The 23,371-nt window shown below is 36.8% G+C and overlaps 1 protein-coding gene across 1 annotated transcript in view; it reads left to right on the forward strand.

Moving 5' to 3' along the window:
- COL21A1 (collagen type XXI alpha 1 chain) overlaps positions 1-23,371 on the forward strand; it is an 83,571-nt gene that overhangs the window by 17,544 nt on the left and 42,656 nt on the right. The window contains exons 2-10 of the mRNA XM_053460592.1: positions 5,709-5,817; positions 8,541-9,092; positions 12,392-12,560; positions 13,460-13,676; positions 15,595-15,768; positions 18,858-18,935; positions 19,677-19,685; positions 21,063-21,146; positions 22,715-22,777. Of these exons, the coding sequence (XP_053316567.1) occupies positions 5,730-5,817; positions 8,541-9,092; positions 12,392-12,560; positions 13,460-13,676; positions 15,595-15,768; positions 18,858-18,935; positions 19,677-19,685; positions 21,063-21,146; positions 22,715-22,777 (1,434 nt within the window). The 5' untranslated portion in view covers positions 5,709-5,729. The remainder of the gene's footprint in view (positions 1-5,708; positions 5,818-8,540; positions 9,093-12,391; positions 12,561-13,459; positions 13,677-15,594; positions 15,769-18,857; positions 18,936-19,676; positions 19,686-21,062; positions 21,147-22,714; positions 22,778-23,371) is intronic.

A 23,371-nucleotide genomic window follows, 5' to 3' on the forward strand; every position in this document is an offset into this window, starting at 1 on the left:
GTATATACAGTACGGATATCTTGACCATATTTGGAAGTGATAGGCATTCAAAGAGTTGCTCGACTTCACTACAATAATGCTCTTGTACCTTCAACCTGCACAAGGTTCCCTCAACAACTTAATTGTAACCAACATGGCTAATAACTTGATAAGCATTGCTTTTATATTTCTGTTATCATACACTGCCATATAAAATTGGCAAATTCTATAATAATAGATAATTATCTATTATTACAAACAAATAATAATTTGTTTCTCACAGGCTTTGCAGGTGCACCAGCTGTTAATGTAAGAAGGAATGATACTGACCGAGAATACATTACTGAATAAATGCAACTTTATGATTCAGTTAGAAAAAAATATAGTAATTTCTCAAATAATATTTTGTGAGGATTTGAAAATGTGGAATAATACAGAGAATAAAGAAATGGACGTCTAGCTGAACTTCATCTAATACTGTTTTTACTGGAGTAAGCTGGTTCATTTCAGACTATGTCTGAAGATTTCTTGTAATGATATGAGTTTTATTATTAATGACTCTGAGTAAAACTGGTCTGACACATTTCTGTTATTGGAAGCAGTTAGACTGATGAGTTAAGTTTCTTTGCTAAATTCATGACGCAAATGTGTATTTTGGATGTAATTTATTTAATAACCAAAAAAGCAAATCATATTCATGACCATAATGTCAGTGAAACATTCATCAAAAAAAGAAAAAAAGCATAATGTGTTCAGACATTTAGTGGCTTAGTGAGAAAAAATGCAGAGAACTGTATATTAAATGCATATTATTATTATTATACATTTATTTAGTGGGTACAAATTTCACAGTAGTGTGTTAAAATGAATATGCTTATTTTTGTTTAAATGTTCACTTGAGTTGAAGACTCAATGTTGTCGACATAAGTGCTTCTAATTTTTGGGGTGAGATGAGAGAATAAATAGTGTAAAGGGGATACAGAATACAAGAGGAGATGAAACAAGGGACTGTACTTAGCAACAAGGAAAAGCAACAAGTCTAGAGAAGGAGAAAGGTGGGTAATATCTATAAAGAATCTATAAAGATTAGCATTAATAGAAAGTTGAGTCAAACGGCCTAGAACCTCCGAGGCAGGAAAAAAGGAACAAAACAAATAGATATATACAAGAAATAGTCAAAGACCTAAAGAAACTCTTGTGAAAGCCCAGCTTTGTGCTCCAATTAATATTGCCACACTGGGTTGAGAGAGCAGTCGATTTTTGTGGTCACAGTCTGACTCTGCATTCACAGCATAGGGAAATTATTATTATTTTTGCATATTTGTCACTTAAATGTTTCAACAAATTTTAATATTAGACAAAGATAACCCGAGTAAACGCAAAATACAGGTTGTAAATTATTTTTTGTATAGAAGGAAAAAACCTTTTAAACCCTACCTGACCATATGCAAAAAGTAATTGTCCCCTTAGTTTCAAAATCAACCTATTAAGCAAATTGAACTGATAATTTGATTCAATTTCACTAGACACAGCTCTAAACATCGATTAATTTGAACCTGTCTTGCAAAGTGAACTAGGCTAAAAGGTCTCTAATGATGCTGCAATCTGAAGAAATCCAAGAAAAGATGAGAAACAAAGTCACTGACATCTATGAGTCTGGGAATTGGTTACAAATGCATTTCAAAGACTCTGGGACTCCAGCGAACCATGGTGAGAACCTTTATCTACAAAAGGAGAAGGCTTGCAACAGTGGTGAACCATCCCAGGAGTGACCAGCCTACCGAAATTCATAAAAGAGTGTATTGAAGACTCATCCAGAAGGTCACAAGAGCCCAGACTAAAATGCAGAACTGCAGGCCTTGTTTGCCTCATAGAAACATCGAATTTGATGGAAGAAATTTCAACCCCTATCCTTGGTCTGGTCCCATAGTGAGGATAGATTTATGTCTTTCACATGCATGTTTAAATTCCCGTACTGTATTAGCCTCCACCACTTCTGCTTGTTCCATTTATCTACTATTCTTTCAGTAAAGTAAAATGTCCTTACTTTACATCTAAGCATTTGAATATGACCTCTTGTTCTAACATTGCCCCTGCTTTAAAATAAGCTTGCCTCCTGTGCTTTAGTAAATCCCTTTATGTACCGTATTTGCTCGATTATAAGACAACATGTTTGAAAAATACCCCTCGTCTTATATTCGAGGTTGTCTTCTAATCAGACCTCAAATAGAGGCCTGACTATAAGACTAAGATCCAGATCCCCCGCAGCGCTGCAGGGGACCCGCATCCTCCTCTCTGGCAGCCTCTGCTGGCACTTCCTCTGGGGGCTTCTATGACGGAGTGCCGGCATCACATGACCTTCTGGTGCTCCACCATAGAAGTGCCGGCAGCAGTGGAGGGTGTCTGTGCGCATCCTGCAGCCGGTGAACATTTGCGGGATGCGCACAGACAACCTCCACTGCTTCCAGGGCTTCTATGGTAGAGCACTGGAAGGTCATGTGATGCTGGCGCTCCGTCATAGAAGCCACGGCTGAAGTACTGGCCAGCAGCAGTGGAGGTCTGCATCGCACAGACCTCCACCGGCTGCCCCACTAGACATCAGGAAGTCTGAAGCACAGGTCACAAGTAAAGAGATGCACTGGTAAGTCGGGGAGTGGGGTGGTTCAATGGTTTTCTGGAGGCAGAGTGGCATATAGGGCATTAAAAGCCATATTAGGGAGGCAGAGTGGCATATAGGCGTATAAAACATATCTGGGGAGGGGAAAATGGGGAGTTAAAAGGCATATCAGGGAAGCAGAGTGGCATATGTGGGTGTATAAGGCATATCTGGGAGACACAGTGGCAAATAGGGGGTAGAAGGCATATCTGGGTGGCATATAACTGGAGCAGAGTGGCAAATAAAAGGAAATAAAAAACAATACATTTTTCTCAATCATAGTTTTTATTAAATATGAAAAAATAGTTTACATGTCAATATCTTCTAGTAACACTTTTTTTCTTATAGGATAGTCTTATATTCAGGCTTTTTTTTTTCCCTAAATTACTATTCACATTTTGGGGGGTCGTCTTATAATCAGGGTCTTATAATTGAGCAAATACGGTATTTAAATGTTTCTAGTACATCTGCCATGTCTCGTCTTTCCTCTATGCCAGGGGTGTCCAAGTTTTTTCTGCAGTGGGCCACTTCATCAGAATTGTATACGTGCGCGGGCCGCACTCATTTTTCACTGTGACAAAAAATATGGCCTTTAATAGAATATGCAGATTAAAATAAAGTGAAATGACACAAAACCTTTACTCTTCCTCTCACTGATTTCTGGGCCTAGAAAGTTTTGCGACTACAAATTCAGGATTCCCTAGATTTATTCTAGGGATGAACTAAAATGAAAATTCTGGACCAAAACATTCAGGGTTCACTTAGCCAAAACCGAAAATGACCCCCACCTTTAAAAATAATAATAAAAACTCACATTTTTAATAAAAGTAGGTAACACACAACTGGACAAAATTAGCAATATGACTTGGCAACCAGTAAATGCTGGCAACCCAGGCAACCAGTAAATAATGGTACCTAGGCATGATGGGACTGTGCTCGCTGTGATTGCTGTTAGCAATCACACTCCTATCATGCCAAGTCAGCCAGTACATGCTGGTACAGGGTGGCTGTAAGTGATGTGCAGACCCCATACTGCTGGCAGCATCACTACACAAGGGGGACAGCTAGCTAGGTTTCAGCATGTACTGGCTGACTTGGCATGATAGGAGTGTGATTGCTAACAGTAGTCACAGTCCCATCATGCCTAGGTTCCAGCACTTACACATCCATCCAGTAAATGCTGGAACCTAGGCATGATGGGACTGTGATTGTTGTTAGCAATCACACTCCTATCATGCCAAGTCAGCCAATACACGCTGGTACAGGGTGGCTGTAAGTGATGTGCAGACCCCATACTGCTGGCAGCATCAATACACAAGGGGGGCAGCTAGCCAGGTTTCAGCATGTTCTGGCTGACTTGGCATGATAGGAGTGTGATTGCTAACAGCAATCACAGTCCCATCATGCCTAGGTTCCAGCACTTACACATCCATCCAGTAAATACTGGAGCCTAGGCATTATGGGACTGTGATTGCTGTTAGCAATCACACTCCTATCATGCCAAGTCAGCCAGTTCATGCTGGTACAGGGTGGCTGTAAGTGCAGACCCCATACTGCTGGCAGCATCAATACACAAGGGGGGCAGCTGGCCAGGTTTCAGCATGTACTGGCTGACTTGGCATGATAGGAGTGTGATTGCTAACAGCAATCACAGTCCCATCATGCCTAGGTTCCAGCACTTACACATCCATGCTATCACACACACACACACACACACTCATTTATTCATATAATCATTCATTCGCAGATTCATTCCCTCAATCACACACACTCATTGAAACACCCTCCCCACCCCCTTACCTGTACTGCAGCTCCTCGATGCGGCTTACAGACTTCAGCAGGGGGCGCGGCCTCCCTCTGCCTTCTCTGCTAACGCACAGAGGAAGTAGGATGTCACGTGAACTCCGCTTCCTCTGTGTGCAGTCCAGAAGACCCTCCCACAAGTAAGTAGCAGGGCTTGAGGTGCGGCTCGCGTAAGATCGGTTGCCCTGGCTGCCGATCTTACGCGGGCCGCACCTCGAGGTCTCGCGGGCCGCATTTGGCCCGCGGGCCGCATGTTGGACGCCCCTGCTCTATGCTATACATATCTTACCTTTAAGTCATCAGAGATAATTATTCCTAAATCACTCTCTTCTATTGTCCCCAATGCTAAATGCTACCTTGGGATTTATATGTCTCAAACGCATTATTTCACATTTATGAACATTAAACCGCAGCAGCAACACTCTTGTACATTCTTATATAATTTGCCACTTACCATGTTTACATCGGGCGTAAAGCTAACACAGCATTCCACAATAGGAAAATCATACCAACAGTCAACCACTCTGGTGGTATGGGGATGCTTCAGGACCTAGGCCACTTACCATAACTGATGGAGCCATGATTCATGCTCTTTACCAGAAAATCCTGAAGGAGAATCTGGCTACCATTTTGTGGCCTAAAGCCCAAGCGCAGTTGAGATTTGCAGCAGGACAATGATCCAAAGCACATAAGCAAGCCCCTCTCTGGATAAACAAAAAAAAGGTTTTGAGTGGCCTAGTCAAAGTCTGGGCTTCAATTCAATGAAATACTGTGGCATGACCTTAAAACGGCAGTTCATGCTCCACAGCAATGTAAAAGACAGTTATTGCAAACACTAGATTGCAATTGTTGCCGCCAAGAGTGGCACAACCAGTTATTAGATTTGGGGGAAAGAAGATTTTTCAAAAGGGTGATCTAGGTGTTAATTCGCTTTTCACCTTCATTAAACAAAATGACCATTTAAAAGCTGCATTTTGTGTTTACTCATGTTGTCTTTGTCATATATTAAAATTAGTTGTGCAGAGATCTCTAAAAAAGAGATATTCATTTCTCACATGGAGGGATGTGTTGTTTATTTTAAAGGCCAGATATGTATTACCTCAATTATATATTACATTTTGTTCTACAGGAATGTTGACATCATTCTCAAAGTAAACGGTCTATTTTATAGCTTGTTTTCTTTTTTATTAGGAGCGGAGAAAAACAGGACATTTGAAAATGTGTTAAAGAGCTAATACAGTAATTGGTCTTTCTCATTTCTTGTCTTTAGGTCTCACATTTTTGTCCATAGATGGCATGGATAAACTGCAAACTTTATATGGTCTTGATGCTAGTATTCCCGTATCAAGTGTCACTACAAGATGGTGAAACAAGATCAAGTAAGCTATAACTTTATGACCCACTGTAAACACTGATGTTGGAAGCAGATGCTAAGATGTTGCAGTGATTTTCAATTAAGCTTCAATATTCCCATTTCATGTTTGGTTGTAGTATATGAAACCACCAACCTTAATAGGACTTTGCAGTAAAGTAAAGTAAAGTAAAGTTTCTACCAAGTAACAAAAACTAGTTAGTTTATCCAACATAATTGTGTCACTTCTACTTTAACTACAGATACAATGTAGATTACTCTTTTTACTCTGAAGACCGATTACAAAGGCTGATGTATAAAGTTTGCCAGTAATTTCTGCATAAATATCAAAATTGCATTTACAGATGTTGGTAAAGTATTAAAGAGGTGATATTTTTAAATGTGCCTTGTGAATTGAACACCTCCTGAATCTAGAGGGTGTGCTATGGTTTTGCTTTAGGGCATCGCCTTTATCTGGCCGAAAGACATTGGCAATTGTTCCTGATGTTTCAAATTTCTTTATTTTCCAGTCTAACCTCAGTCTGCACTTCTAGGAATTTGTATTGTTGAACAAATACTGTATCTGCTTGATGATACCAAAAATGTTTATTCCACTTAGATCCCAGCTATTAGTGGAGTGAAAGAGAAAGTGATCATCAATGGTTCTCATTATGTACTTGGGCTGATCAACTAAGGGAGGTATATGTCCATAGAGATACCAGAGAGATAAACATCTTCTGCTCATATAATATAATAAGGGATTTTTAATCAACCAATTTAAACTATCTACTCAGTAATTGAATAAAACAGTACAGAACCTTTCAGCAAATGCATGAAAGAGTAGGGAATGACAGTTGATTCTATATTTCAGTTACTGTCTGCTTAAAGAGGAACTCCATTTCTCCATTTCTGTTAATACTAGTATGATTAAAAATAATCTTTCAAAAATACTGAGCTTTTTTCAGTAGCCTTTATATAATATTTACAGACAGCCACATACTAGCCATTTGTATGTATCCTAGCTTAGTTAGCCCACTAGAGAAACACACTGACTCCGGAATCATACTGATTGGGGTAATAGAATATTTAAGTCTTAATTACTGGACCCTGTTAATGAAAGTCTGTGGCTAAATGGACATTATTAGCATTGCCATAAATAATCTAATTACATTAAATCCCCATTGTTCCAGCTTTCTTTTTGATGATATAAGTAGCACCAGCGCCGCCTGTAGTGGAACATTGGCATTGCAGTTAATATTTCTTATAGCCCTGTCAATAATGGTGTGAGCTACCATTATGCCATGTTCAATAGACAGCAACCAAGGGCTAAAATTTATGTCTGCCAACATTGGTTCAATCATACATGAAATCTTAAAAATATGAGATTTAACTGAAACACAGACTTTGAGCTTATTATGTTCTTAGTTGGGTAGTTATTAAACATTTGCAAATAAATAAAATTACAATTTAATAAAATCTAATGTTTTAGCTGTGTTTTAGCTCCTATGCCGTATGAAGGTCCATCTCAAGTTTTGATATGACAAATAGACACAATGGGCAGAACTTATTAGACTGTGAACATAAATCATCATGCTAAATGTCATCAAACTGAGGAGGTTTTTTACTAATATATTATTTTGATTTATACACTACCCAAGTTAAATTGCTTGCAGATGCAGACATTTTTTTCTAGTTATTACAAACTGCTTTGCTTTGTCTAAATTAGAAGATGATGCTGTGCAATGCATAGACCCCTGATTTTGGTAGCTGCATAAGACTCCATGGACATAGCCTTTTCCAGGCAGTTGTGTGTACTGGCCTGGGCCAACTAAGCCAAAGTGGCAGGTCTATGGGGTTGCAGCTTCTCTGCTGCAAAATTGAGGGTCACCTTATGGGGTAAACAACCTTACTGGTACACTGCCTCCATAGCATGTGGTATCTGATCTGCATGGAGCAGCAAATCAACCAGGATTTCTGATAAAATAAGACATTTTAATTTACTGGCTTTACTGTGTATTTTAAAGAGCCAGGCCCGGGAAATTTTAGTTAATTCAGTGAGATGACATTTTGGCACCTTTCTACATTAATCATACAAACTATATCAAAAGTGGGATAATCGATGATGGGAACACTCAGGTTCTAAAATAGTACCTAAAGACTAAGGCAGTGTATGGATTTGAGTACTGTTAGGAGGGTTACCAATGCAGACTATATTACATACATTTATCAAGTATAACTTTTAGGGAGCCTTAACAGCTATCAGTAAACAGCATTTTCAATTAAACTTTGATATATAGTACAACTGATACAAAATACTTTAATTGTCTAGTAACTTTTTAAATGAGTTGATCTTCTACCACAATGATTCTGTGTGATTAGCAGAGGTAGACAGATGATTGTATCGTCCCAAAACAATGACTTCTCACCTATATTCAAACACAGCTTTCCACTGTGGTATACTGGTGAGAAAAGCACCAATTATTGGGACAGTGAGATATTAAAACTCTGAACATTCCACCCTTTTACGTTTCACCAGTTATTAAAAAAAATTAAGCATTTATTCTGCCCAATATGTTGCATGTGCATCTAAATTTCCCGACAGGATTGCTGGTAAGGCTTCTTAAGTATAGATGGCGTGATTAAATTCAAGAGTGTAATGACTGGCTTGCATTGTCTTTTTTAATGGACGTCATCTTTTTAGTGAGTCATTTACTGAATTGTCATCAATCCATTGACCCTTGTTTTTTTTAGGTTGCAGAACTGCTCCAAATGACTTAGTTTTCATCTTAGATGGCTCATGGAGTGTGGGGCCAGAAAACTTTGAAATACTTAAAAAATGGGTAGTTAATATTACAAGCAACTTTGATATAGGACCAAAATTTACTCAAGTTGGAGTGGTCCAATACAGTGACTATCCTGTCCTTGAAATTCCACTTGGAAGGCATGATTCCAGTCAGAGTCTCCTTGAAAAAATGCAATCCATTCAGTATTTGGGTGGGAATACAAGGACTGGGAATGCCATTCAGTTTGCTGTGGATAATCTCTTTTCAAGGTCATTGCGTCCTTTAACCAAAATTGCAATCGTTCTTACGGATGGCAAATCACAAGATGAAGTAAATGATGCTGCAGAAGAAGCAAGGAGAAATCAAATTACCCTTTTCGCTATTGGAGTGGGCTCAGAAATTGAAGAAAGTGAACTCAGAGCAATTGCCAACAAGCCTTCTTCTACGTATGTGTTTTATGTTGAAGACTACATTGCTATATCAAGAATACGGGAAGTTATAAAGCAGAAACTTTGTGAAGGTATTTTAACATTTTACTAGTTTGATGTTTTTCTCATACATTATTTTTTGCTTAATCTGCATGTATAGATCTGTAGAACTCCATTATTACCAGACTCACCATTGGTCCTTAAAAATATATAAAGTTAACAAATCAACAAATATATACAAATAGACAAGATAGGAAGACAGGATTAATGAGTTAACAAAGTAGAAATTGTTCACCATGGTCTTCTGCATTCTTCTCCAGTGACTCTAACATGTATAATACCTAATTCTGGTCTCTAATGGACATACAGCTTGTACACATTGTTTCACAGAGGGTCAACGAGGAGCACAATGATCCTGACCAATAACTGATTGTTTGGTTGGCTGGCTTTTCATCCACTAGAGAAATGTTTAGCCAAGATATTTAGTTTGGTAATTATCCAAGATATATCCTTTGTGTTGCAGTCACTGGAAGCAATGGTAACAATCAAAGGTGGTTCTTTTTAGTTGTCAAATTAAAAAGAATTAATTAAAAATTCCAAAAAGATGGACATGGTTATAAGTTTGTCTACACTTATGTGTTCCTCAGAACATTATGGAAATTAGGGATAGAACAATTACAGTATGTAACAATTTTAGTGTTTTAAAATGGGAGAAGGAAAAATGGAGCACCAGGTATTCCAATGTTATCTTAAAAATTTACTATTCCATTACCAGAATTTCTTTAATAATACACTTCAAATGGCATGAGATTGGAGTAGAAACTCTGAGATGTTTGCTTTTATTTATATACATTTCTAGACACATTTATTAAAATATTTAAATTGGTCATACATTGCTATGGAAAATCCTGAATAAGAAAATTTTGAAAAGAAGTGTGCTATAGGAAAATGGTTTGAAATGTGCTGAAGTGTCATGTGTGGGGTTTGGTGTATGTGAGTGAAAAAGTTTTATGGTAAGTGTGTTTAGAGAGAGCGTGTATGTGTGTTCATGTTAGTGTGTGAGAGTAAGTGCATGTGTTAGAGTAAATGTGTATGTGTTGATATAAGTGTGTATGTTGCGAGGGACTCAGATGTACTTGCCTGCCCTTACCTGGTAAGGTGGCTCATTAGGTGTTTTGGTGTGCAGCCCCAAATGCACACCATCTGACATGCCCACCTGTCCTGCACCAGCAGGGTCAAATAACACATTACCTGACTCTGCAGTAGTGACATGGCTGCATTAAGAATCCTTGAAAAGTAAAGAGGAGAGGAAAAGAGAAATATATATATATATATATATATATATATATATATATATATATATATATATATATATATATATATATATATATCTAAAATGGCTGGATGGCCATGGTTTTAACAAGAAGTTATCAGTATCCAACTTGATGGTGATTAAGTCACACCATCTTTGAATTCTATGGTTTTACATATCAGGACATAAGAAACAATCATCTACTCATTAGCAGATCTGAAAAATAGGTAAATACAACTTCAGAAGAACAACAACACATGACATATTACACTGTGTCATGATTTATTCACCAAAAATAAAGCCAAAATGGAGAAGCCATTGTGTGAGAACCACCTTTAGTAGCAATAACTTGAATTGTTTTCTATATGACTTTATCAATTGCATAATTTTGTCTCACTGTCTTTACAATGTTGCTTCAGTTTGTTGAGTTTTGCAGGCATTTGTTTCAGAATTTCAATCGGGTTGAGTCCATTTTTTAGTAATTCTGTTGTAAATTTACTGGTGTGCTTGGTATCAAAGTCCTGTTGCATGACCCAATTTCGGCCAAGCTTTAGCTTTTGGACAGATGGCCTCATGTTTTAGAATACTTTGGTGTACAGGTGAGTGTGCTTGACAGTTGGTATGAGGTGTTTGTGCTGATATGCTGTGTTGGGTCGTTGCCAAATGTAATGCTGTGCATTATGGCCCAACATCTCGACTTTGGTCTTGTCTGTGCAAAGGACATTGTTCCAGAAGACTTGTAGTTTATTCAGTTGCAACTTTGCCAACCTAAGCCATGCTGCCATGTTCTTTTTAGAGAGAAGAGACTTTCTCCTGGCAACCCTTCCAAACAAACCATACTTGTTTAGTCTTTACTAATTGTGCTGTCATGAACTTTAACATTTAACATTTAAGAGGCCTGTAGAGTCTGAGATGTAACTCTTGAGTATTGCACGGTCTGACCTTGGGGTAAAGTTGCTGGGAAGTCCACTCCTGGGAAGATTGGAAACTGTCTTGAATGTTTTCCACTTTTAAATAACATTTCTCACTGTACAATGATGGACTTTAAATTGTTTGGAAACGGCCTCATAACCCTTCCCAGATTGATGGACAGCAATAATCGTTTCTCTAAGATCATTAGTGATGTATTTCCTCCTTGGCATTGTGTTTACACACACCTGGAGGCTCCAGACCAGCAAACTGCTAGGACTTTGGCTTTTATAGAGGTCATCACAGTTTCTGATGATCAATTAATTAAGAGCATTTGATTAGCAGCACCTGTCTGCTGCTTAGCATCTTAATTCCTATGGACGCAGTAATAATGTATTTTGTTTTTCACACATGGCTTCTCCATTTTTTGCTTTATTTTTTAGGAATAAACCATGACACAGTGTAATATGTCAGGTGTTGTTTTTCCTCTGAGATTGTATTTACATCATTTTTAGATGTGCTAAGGAACAGATGATTGTTATTATGTGCTGATATGTAAAAATATAGAATTCTAAAGGGGTGTACTTTCTTTTTCACATGACTGTATATATAAAAAAGTAGAAATGATCCTTAATCAACAAGTAAATAAAAAGAAAAACTGACCTGGGTACAAACTCATACAACCGGATACAGTAAAATATATATATAGCAATCTCCCAGAACAGGAACCAGTCACCATCACAGTAGCAGACATCCAACAGCAAGTCAATAACAAGAAGAGCTGGACAGACCACTTAAAGTTAATATACATCAAAGGTCACCGAAAAGGACATGAATAGTGCATATGTTTAATGCAATATTATACTGTATTACAATGCTTGATGCCTTAGCTTGTAAAGATAAATTAAAGGACTTATGATAAAAACTAGTTGCAAAAGCAACATTACTGCACATCAGCATTCATCCTCTATATATCACTAAATTTGGTAAATATGGTACCTATACTGGCTGAAGTATAATAGATTGCAAGCTTTCAAGACTATCAAGGTCTGGACCTCAGTATTGCCTTTTAAACTGTAAAAAAATATAAATATGTTATTTTTATATGTTGGTATAGAATACCTTAGATATTACTATGAAATTAAAACCATGATTTTATTTGCCTTGCAGAATCTGTTTGTCCAACAAGAATCCCAGTGGCAGCTCGAGATGAAAAGGGATTTGATATACTTTTAGGGTTGGGTATGAATAAGAAAAAGGCCAAGAGAGTTGAGGGCTCAAAACCCAGAACTAAAGCTTTTGAAGTAACGTCTCAAATTGATCTAACTGAACTCACAAGGTAATTATGTTCATAGATTTGCGCGCAATATATTAATTCAGATGTTGTAATATTTCCCTTCTGGTCCATACAGTGGCTGCAACATCAGCAAATGCCAGAGACTGGTCATGTTTCATGACTACCATAACACCCACCCTGTCTCTTCTTTACACCAAACGTTCTCTGTAGTAACAGTAAACGCTAAGTAGATGTGTAGAAAATAGAACAGAAGAAATTGGGATTAATTAAAAGAAGGAAAAAAGAAAAGAAGTACAAAGACGTAAAAACTAATAAGGCAGGACAGTAAAAAAAAGTGTATAAACGCAAGGGCGAGACCTTAGAAAAGAAAATGGGAAACAAGAAACACATTAAAAGTCACCTGAATGGGGCATTACAAGGCTACAATATTAGAACTCCACATTAATGTTTTATAGCACTACTGTAATTAGCACCTCTAACAAAAACAGCTGTATTATTTTAAAGGTCTTACTTCTTACACTCATTTTAACTTTTTTAGAGCTATGGTGATGTTACCCGAGAAGTTATTTGGTTGTGGCGTTATCTAATAGAAATATGTTGGTAAATACAGTATAAGTTACATACGTACACTGACTTCAGGTTCTCTGCCTTAACAAATCTGGAAGCAAAAATAATAAAAATTATAAATAATAAGTCTACGGCCCGGTTTTTATTCCAGGCTTCCATATGAACCTAAATAAAGCAAGAAAAGGCATTATTTGTGAAGCTAGATGTGAATTCTGTGGATTATAGAAACATAAAGATAAATAGTCAAAAAAGGCCATTTGGAATGGATGGTGCTATCAATAACACCTTAATCTCCCACTGCCCCCCATACAAAGTATATATGTTATGTCTAATCTACATAGAATGGATTATACTATAATGCTTTTATCTTTTAGGAATATTTTTCCAGAAGGTCTGCCTCCTTCTTATGTCTTTGTTTCTACTCAGAGATTCAAAGTGAAGAAAAAGTGGGATTTATTTAGAATAGTAGCACTTGATGGCACCATTCAAACAGCTGTTTCATTAAATGGAGAAGACAGAACATTATCATTCACTACGACCAGTCAAAGCAATGATACTCAGGTTGTCACATTTACCACACCTGGTGTTAAGGTAATATGTTCGTATGTACACTTTTCTAGGAAAAATATAATGAAATGCATTGTTTGACTTGGGGCTTAATATTTAATATGTAAATTCCATGTTATGGAATAGATAGATAGATAGATAGATAGATAGATAGGACAGAAATAAGCACTCATGGGATTGTTTGAAAATTCACATCCAGTGGTTTATTCTCAAAGTCATCAATGTTTATCAAGGTCTTGAAACTGAAAAGTTGATGAATTTGTGAATAAACCACTAGACATGAATTTTCAAAAATCCCATGAGTGCTAATTTCTTTTCTATGCTTTATATGTAACACTATAGCACCAGGGTAACTAGTTGAATTATAGTCTAATTAGTACAGAAAATAAGGCACCATAGATAGATAGATAGATAGATAGATAGACAGATAGATAGACAGACAGATAGATAGATAGATAGATAGATAGATAGACAGACAGACAGATAGATAGATAGATAGATAGACTTTGTACACCAGAATTAAACAAATCAACAAAGATAAAAAGCTATTGATCCATGTATCATATTCTGCATATACCGTATTTGCTCGATTATAAGACAAGGTTTTTTTCAGAGCAAATGCTCTGAAAAATACCCCTCGTCTTCTAATCGGGGTCGTCTTCTAATCAGACCTCAAATAGAGGTCTGATTAGGAGACTAAGATCCAGATCCCCCGCACCGCTGCAGGGGACCTGGATCCTCCTGTCTCACCCGACCCCCCCCCCATCATACACACACTTACCGGTGCTTCCTGCTGTGTTGCCGGGGCAGCGGGTTGACGTCTACGCGATCCGCGTAGACAACGTCCGCTGCAGCCGGAAGGAGGTGTGGCTAGCAGCAGGGGTTGTCTGCGTCCGTCGCATAGACCTTCCCCGACTGTCAGAGATCAGAGTTCCCCGCACCGGTGCCGCACCGGTGCGGGGAACTCTGATCTCTGACAGCCGGGGAAAGTATACGCGACGGACGCATACAAACCCCCGCTGCTAGCCACACCTCCTTCCGGCTGCAGCAGAAGGCGACGTCAACCTGCTGCCCCGGCTGGAAGCACCGGTAAGAGAGGGGGGGGGAGACTGGGGGAAGGGGGGTGAGAGAGGGGGGGGGGAGAGAGAGTGTGTGTGTGTGTGTGTGTGTTAGTTAAATGGGGGTATAGGGTGTGTGTGTGTGTGTGTTAAATGGGGGCATAGGGCATTTCTGGAGTGGCGTTAAGGGGGCATTTAATAGAGCACTCTGCCTCCTGAAATGCCTTATACCTCCCTATATGCCACTCTGCCCCATAATATGCCTTTTAACCCCCTAAATGGCAGAGTGGCATATAGGGGTATAAGGCATTTCTGGAGGCAGAGTGCTCTATGCAATGCCTTTTAACTCCCTTAATGCCACTCTGCCTCCTGAAATGCCTTATACCTCCCTATATGCCACTCTGCCCCATAATATGCATTTTAACCCCCTAAATGCCAGAATGGGATATAGGGGTATAAGGCATTTCTGGGGGCAGAGTGGCACATAGGGGGTCAAAAGGCATACCATGGGGTACAGTGGCATATAGAGGGTTAAAAGGCATATCATGGGCCACAGTGCCATATTGGAGTGGCAAGCCTGGGGGCAGATGTGCGTAACTGGGGGACAGGTTGGAAAATACAAGAAATAAAAAGAAAAAAAATATTTTTCTCAATCATAGCTTTTATTAAAAAAAATAGTTTACATGAATTAACATTTACTGGTAAAACTTTTTTCCTTTGGGGTCGTCTTATATTCAGGCTTTTTCTTTTTTTTCTAAGTTAATATTCAGATTTTGGGGGGTCGTCTTATAATCAGGGTCGTCTTATAATCGAGCAAATACGGTATATACACAATACCTGTACTGATAAAACATAATAATTTATTACTCTCTTCTCTAAAATAGAAATTATTTGATGAAGCATGGCACCAAATACGGATCTTAGTTACGGAACAAGATGCAACTTTGTTTGTAGATGATGAAGAAATTGAGATAAGAAAGTTGCAGCCTGTTATAGGCATTTACATTAGTGGAAAAACACAAATTGGGAAGTATACAAGCCGAGAGGAAACTGTTCAGGTAAGGACACAAACACAAATGTAATGTTTAAATGTGTCAATAATTATGTGAACTGACCCGAAATAGGTATAACCAGGCATTTGCATAGCCCATCATGTTTACAGCTTCATTTGTTAAATATATATTTTCTTCAAGATGTATTTTTAATTTATTTCATTTGTAATACCATTCATTTTATTTATCCAAAAGGAGATAGAGATACAGGAATTCAATATACAGTTTATACCTTCATTGTCACTAGTATGACAGCTTTGTTTAGACCCCTGCATTCTATGCTGTCTTAAATACTGAGACCATGATATCCTTGTGGATATTCTGATTTAATATAGGAAGCAGTTTAAACCCTGCATATTTTGTTAAACCCTCTCCTCTAGCACATGGCAGCTTAGTGGATACTTTCATGTTAGCAGCCAGATGATAAATTAGCTTCAGTTGTCCCTGAACAGTTTTCAGAAATATCCTGATTTCTGTTGTAGGTAGCCTAAGGAATATTAGAAACAATCTCAACCATAACATTTTTAAACATGTGTGAATGCTTTAGTGTGCCCTGAAGATATCACAGTACTGTGTGTGATATCTTGTGGGTTGCATTTAGAACATTAGCAAGTTATTTAATGTACACGTTGAAAAAAAGAGAATTGTGTATTTTAGCACAATGTTACGTTTACATCTGCTTTAGAGAGTGGTGTTACGTATTGATTTTGACAAAAAAGACACTATTTTTTCAGGATTAATATATTAATTCCAATCCATGCTTCTCACTATTAAACAGACACTCTGGTGTCCAAGGTAGCGCTTTAAACATGAATTCATGCTTAATCAGAGTGTAATATTACATCCCTGGCTTTAAGTGCCAGTTTTCTGGGATATAATATTACATCATCAGTCCTTAAGGGGTTATCATGTTCTGATATATTCTTAGAGCATAAAGTAATGTTCATTCTGACTGCTTAATTCAGCTATTTCAATGGAGTGTTTAACAGAATACTTTCCACAGAGCCATTCTATAATTGCCTAGAGATAACTCATCTAAATAGCTTATATTTATATATATGTATATATATATATATATATATATATATATATATATATATATATATACCGGTATATATATATATATATATATATATATATATATATATATATATATATATATATATACTTAGTGTGTACAAATATACTGTGTATATATATATATATATATATATATTCCTCTTATTAAATGTCAGCTGTATTTACTTCACATTGTTTAGTACAGACATTTGCAAACTATTTTTATGTTCTTGTAAGAATACTGTAGTTTGCTCTTATCATCAAGTAAAATGAAGAGGCCCCTGCATAGCTTAGGGAAATAGACTTGGCACACTACCATATGCAGTCATTGTGCTGTTTATGTGTGTTTCGCCAGTCCTATAAAAATGAAAGCAATGATATTCCAGTGATAACTAGATAGCTAGCAACTGTTAGAGAAATACATTTTTTTATTGGAGAAACAATTTGATTAAATAATGCCAGACATAAACAATTCCCATCATCTTCAGATAAAAAGTGTATACTTTTATTTTATTATACTATTTAATGCCATGTTAAAAGTGTTCTGGTACAATTCAAGTTAACTGCCTATGTCAACTAAAGCACAATGGTGTAGTAAGGGAAACAGCCTCCCAGCAAAAGTTCTAGAGGTTATCACAATACAGGAATAGGCATAATGCTATCCCGAATCCAAGGTGAGACCGAGGACTGATTAAGGTTTGAGGCTTTAACCCCTTCACAACAGAATGTACTATCAGCTACCTTTTGAGGAAGCATGACGTAATAGTACATCCTAGGTTTAAATCTCCTACAGCTCTGTGCTCCCGCAGCAATCAGCTTTTGGGTGGCTGATGCTGGCTGCCTGGATGCCAGGCAGACCAACTTTAGGGAATATTACTTCTGCTTTTATTTTTAGCTATCATCATTCTACAATAAAGAAAAAGTAGCTCTCATAATTTTCGTTAATATAAAAGCTGGGATCTGTGTCAAATAAAGTATAGTAATCAGTTCTGATATTAGGCCTACATTAATGACCAATCATAAGTTGCGCATCTCCGCAGGCATAACCTCCTAAAAATGATGGCGCTTACAGTGAAGTCCTCTCACCTAATCCAGGATGTCACCAAAAGTGGCAAGATTTGGGGCAAAATGGCAGCGCTTTCAGTGACTTCCTCTCATGCAATTGGAGGATCGGGCATAACCTGGTACAAACTTGCCAAAATGACTGAGATTCCGGTGAGGTCCTCTTCCCCAATCCTCCAAACGGGGCAGAGGAAGTCACCGAAAGCTCTGTAGGAAATTTGTGCTAAATTATGTCTGATCCTCCAAACGGGCGAGAGGACATCACTGGAAGCGCCGTAATTTTGTAATGTTTGATTCAGGTCATGTCAGCGGAGATGCAGACGATAGAAGAGAGAAAATAAAAGAGGGAAGATGAAAGAGTGGAGATAAAAGATGAAGAACAGTTGTCGGCAGAAACATTTAGAGAGCGTGCGTGCGTGCGTGCGTGCGAGTGAATGTGGGCACCAGGCAACAAATTTTGTTTCCGAATTAAAAATATTTTCATCTGAACCAAATGGGCAGGGAACTTAATTTGTTGCCTGAAAACAAATGGGTCAAAAACTAACTGAAAAATTTGTTCAAATACTGTCTAGTAAATACGCGGCAATGAAAGTAATGTGCTAGATTTTATTGAAACTATTTTTTTAACTCAATAACAGACATATAGTGCAAAGATTTTTTTTCATTGAATTACAATTTTCCCAGTTCTTTACCTTTAAATGCTTTAATGTTATACCTTAGATTTGTAACACTTATTATGTTGTAATAATTATCTTTCATTTGTCTGAAGTATATTATTAATACAGTATATCTAATGTTATTTCATTTATTACATATCAGTTTGTTGTAACTGTACAAAATATATCAGTACTTAAGAAACAATACCTAATGTCACTAATAATAATGGTTAGATTTTTATTTTTTAGTTGATTTGACATAACAAATTCAAGTAAGGAAGATGTTCATTAGTAGTGATTCTGAGTTTTTTTTTTCAGTTCAGTCTTCAAAAATTAAGAATTTATTGTGATCCAGATCAGAATAAACGAGAGACAGCCTGTGAAATTCCTGGAATGGTAAACTATACTGTATTAAGAGTTTTCTTGAAATGTTTGAGTAAAAAGTTAAGTGAGCAAACCTTCTGGATTCCCTGCTTACAATATAATGTAGTTTTTTTGTTTCACGTGCTCTATTTTATGTATAACAATTTATATAGATTTTAGGTTATATATACAGATTATAGTTTGAAATAAATGTTTAGACTTTGTGGCAGATGGTTTTCTTTCACAAACTTATTAAAACAAATTGTAGAAAGTTTATAAAATTGTGACATTCATTTTATAGTTAACTGTTCATTTATCATTGTTCTCAGTAAGAGTCCTTTATATCTCACCTAAATATGTGCACTAAGAATAGTGGTAATACACCTTCAGTGTATGCCAAATGGATGAGAGATGAGATTATTTTTAGTTGAACTAATAATCTGATAATTAACTCAGGACCAATTAGCTCCAGCGAAATTCTGTAGGATTCCACAAATTTAGGAACCTACAAAACTGCCCCAGTTAATACTTAGCTGTGGAGCCCTATCAGGAAAGATGGGAGCAGCTCATTAATTAGGTTTGTAGAGGTTGAACCACCCAAGCTGTGCTTGAACAGAGTGAAACTCTCTACATGCCAAGTTAGCTAGCTAACATGCTAAACTTGGTGAGTGAATGCCACATCAATAAGGCACTTAAGATGTTATTTGAAAATGCCTTAAATAATGTATAATATACTAATGGATTAAATATGTATTCTTTTTTGTTCTATTTCAGAATGGAGAGGTATGTGGAAGGATTTTTTTTCTTTAGCAAACAATATGGTAACGTGTCCGCAGGTAAACTCTAACATTTTTGAAAATATGAAAAAAGGAAAATGAACATGTATGGTCATGTTACAAGTGCTAAGATCCTTTCTAAAATATTTTGAACCAGCGCAGGGATACAGGAACGTATCAGGGTCACATTATGTCACATGACCCAAGGTAAAATCAAGGCTACTTGCACAGCTTGCAAGCAGCCCAACAAGAAATCTGCTGGAGAGGAGAAACTTAGGTGTGTATATATATATATATGTATGTGAGCCTGAATGTGCATGCATAAGAGTGTGATGATGAACGTCTATGTATAATTGTGTGAGCAAGGATGTCTAACTGTGTGTGTGAGCATAGATGTGTAAGTGTGTGTAAGTGAACATGGATTTGTAATTGTGTGTGTGAACATGGATGTGTAAGTGGTGTGAGAGAGAATGTGTGTTAGCATAAGTGGTGTGAGGGAGAATGTGTGTTAGCATAAGTGGTGTGAGAGGGAATGTGTGTGTTAGAATGAATGTGTACATTTGTGTCAGTGAGTATGAGTAAGTGTGTGTAATTTGTGTAAGGGTGTGTACATATGTGTTCCACCATGTCTGTTGGAAGGGGGGCAAGGGGCAAAGAAGGCAAAGACACTCACATTTTGTTAGAGGCAAAAGTGGCATTAACAAGTTGTTTAGAGCAAAGGTGACACTGTGGGACATGTTGCCTGGTGAATTTGGTGGGCCCCAGGACGATTTTGGTATCAGAACCCTGTGGTTTCCAATTAAATATAATGATGGAAAAACTTGATTCACACATTTACAGATGTCTCACTTTCCTATAACTCCATGTTTCCTGCATCTGCCTTCCTCAGTAACTTGTGCATTAGTACGCAGCTAAGTCCCACTAAGGAACAACTTTAAGGAATAAGGGGCTGTGACTAGCAATGACTATAAGCTCATCCAAGCAGCGTCCTATTTTCCTTGTGTTCCAGTATGTCTTTGTTGTTTTTATAATATTTTTTTTTTTTTGCATTGTTAATTTTAATGTCATTGTTCTTGCTTTTTGCAATAGGGCGACTGAATCTAATAAAATGTAATTATTATAAATGTAACCTGGCTACATTGCCTATACTTTATTATCTGCTGGTGGCTACTAGACCTTGTCTTTGTCAATTATTCTAGCAATATTGTATTTTGAAAGTTCCACAATAATTATAATATTTATACATTTATACATGTAGTTTAGTACACTCATGTATAAAGTGAAAATGTTATTAATGTGTTAAATACAGCATGTTAAGAAAATAAGCTCCAAAAGCTGAGAACACCATTTGGAAAAATCTATTTTCATCGCTTATTTTCCACAGTGTTTAAATGGTCCAAGTGATGTTGGATCCACACCTGCTCCATGCATTTGCCCTCCTGGGGAGAAAGGTCCCGCTGGCCCAAAAGTGAGTGCGTCTTCTTCATATAGCAACTCCAGTCTCAAATACTGTTTTTGTGTTACCTCATAAAGATTATTTAATAATATAGAGTTTTCAAAATAATCCATGTATTGTATATTAAAATATCTGGCATTGACTTTCTGAGTTTGGGACATGAATGAGAGTGGTGAAAAGGAACAAAAGTTATAGAATATTTTACTACATTCGAGTGAACTTTATATCTGAAATTAATATACCATTAAAGGAATTTTCTTAAACCTGTGTCTGCCACGTTTAGCAGCAAATATAACCAAAGGATATCATTTGAAAGAACATAAAATATCCAGACTTATAACCTTTAAAAATCCCACTTGAATATAAGTGTATCTCATTGTTCCACAGCTCTAAAGGTCATCATGAACCGCAGATAATGTGTCATTTAACAAACATTTATTAATTTTATATAATAATACATAAATGCAATTGTGTGACTAAAATACATTGTTCTTCTTCAATATAGACAGCTATCAATATGAGATAAAATACCTTTATTGGGGCAAATAAAAAAGGAAGTATTTTAGATGGAGTATAAACAAAAAATACTAACATTTCAAATGTGTCAAATGTAAAAAATACAACAAGCCTAAATACTTTCTAACTTTAAAATAAAAGCATCTGAATCACGTGAGAAATACAATGCAGAAGATCAATATACTATACTGTATTTTATGTGTTTGTTATACTGCACATGTATTTAATTAAATGAAACTAATTTCAAGTTTGTGGCAATAAATGTAATATCGTATTTATCGGCGTATAACGTAATGTAATAGACTCTAATAAAGCAATAAAAGGAAAATATAATAATATTTATTTTGAAACAATATAAGCTGTTGATATATAGTAATATTTATATCAAAATATTAATAGTTTAATTTATTCCACGTTTTTACCATTATAGTTACTGGGTTGTTTTAAAACCGTAACAAGAGGAGTGCCTTTTTGGAAATATATGTCCTAATGGGTAAATAATAGCTATTTGGAAAAGCCGAAAACTGCAGTTAGTTTCCAAGCATCACTCAGTGGAAAAGTAACAAAACAGAAATGATTTGTTCATACCCCAGCAACAATATTACAAAATTATACCAACAAAGAATAGTACACAGTTTTCATTGCAAAGTTAAAAAGCGATTGAGCTACAAAGATATGTACCAAACAATTGTCTAATGTCTATTTTAATGTATATATGAGGACCAGATTTCCAATACAAGGTGCATTCGTACGTCCAAAACAATGTTATAAGCTTGCATACTTTCATGTGGGTCCCCAGTTAAATACAAATGGTATGCATTAAACATATAACTGTTTGTACTCTTCCTGCATGTTTATTTATGGGCATAGCTTAAGCGTCAAACATGGCATCAAACTCAATTTCCAGAAAACGTACCTGGGCTGCAAGCCAGGGCTGCTCCTCTGGGGGCTCTACAAACCTTATTAGGGTAAAAGGTTATATGCTGATTGCAAACAGTTTTCTTTTTTCATTGTTTCATTTTGAATCTAGCTCAAAGTTAATGAGACGTGTACTTTCTCCATAGGGAGACCCTGGAATTCCTGGTAATCCTGGTACCCCTGGACAACCTGGTCCAGATGGTAAGCCTGTGAGTACTACAAAATTTAGTTTTATATTCACAGACACAACAGACATACAGATTCACAGCATTTCTTTTATTTACATAAATCATGATACGGCTCATAAAACCATATAGCCATACAGAGACAAGTAATATCCTGGACCCATGAGTCAGATTATATACTATCAAGTACAGACAATCTTATGAAGGAATCTGTTCTAGCCAATCACTGCCACCCGTGTGATGTCACCCTTGTATACTTGTGTATGGTACAGGGTTTGGGAAATGTAAACCATGGCTGTACTGGCAAAGTCACTTACTAGGATGGAACAAGGAACATCAAGGATACTGTGAGTCATGTAGTTACACAGTTAACATGGTTGAAAATTATACAACAGACAGGTCTATAATTTCACACTTCTGATACATGTATATACAGTAGATGTATATTTCTCATTTTTTATTCCTAACAGATGTACAGTACAAAGGCGCCGTACAGTTTACTGTATAATAAAAGTACTGACTAGTGCCTACACATTTAGAAATCATGATTATATTAATGTAGTTTAATGCATTGCTTATACATTCTCATTTGCTGCCTTTGTCTAAGTGGATTTTAAC

The sequence above is a fragment of the Spea bombifrons genome, chromosome 3 (assembly GCF_027358695.1).
Source record: "Spea bombifrons isolate aSpeBom1 chromosome 3, aSpeBom1.2.pri, whole genome shotgun sequence".
In the NCBI taxonomy this organism is placed as follows: Eukaryota; Metazoa; Chordata; class Amphibia; order Anura; family Pelobatidae; genus Spea; species Spea bombifrons.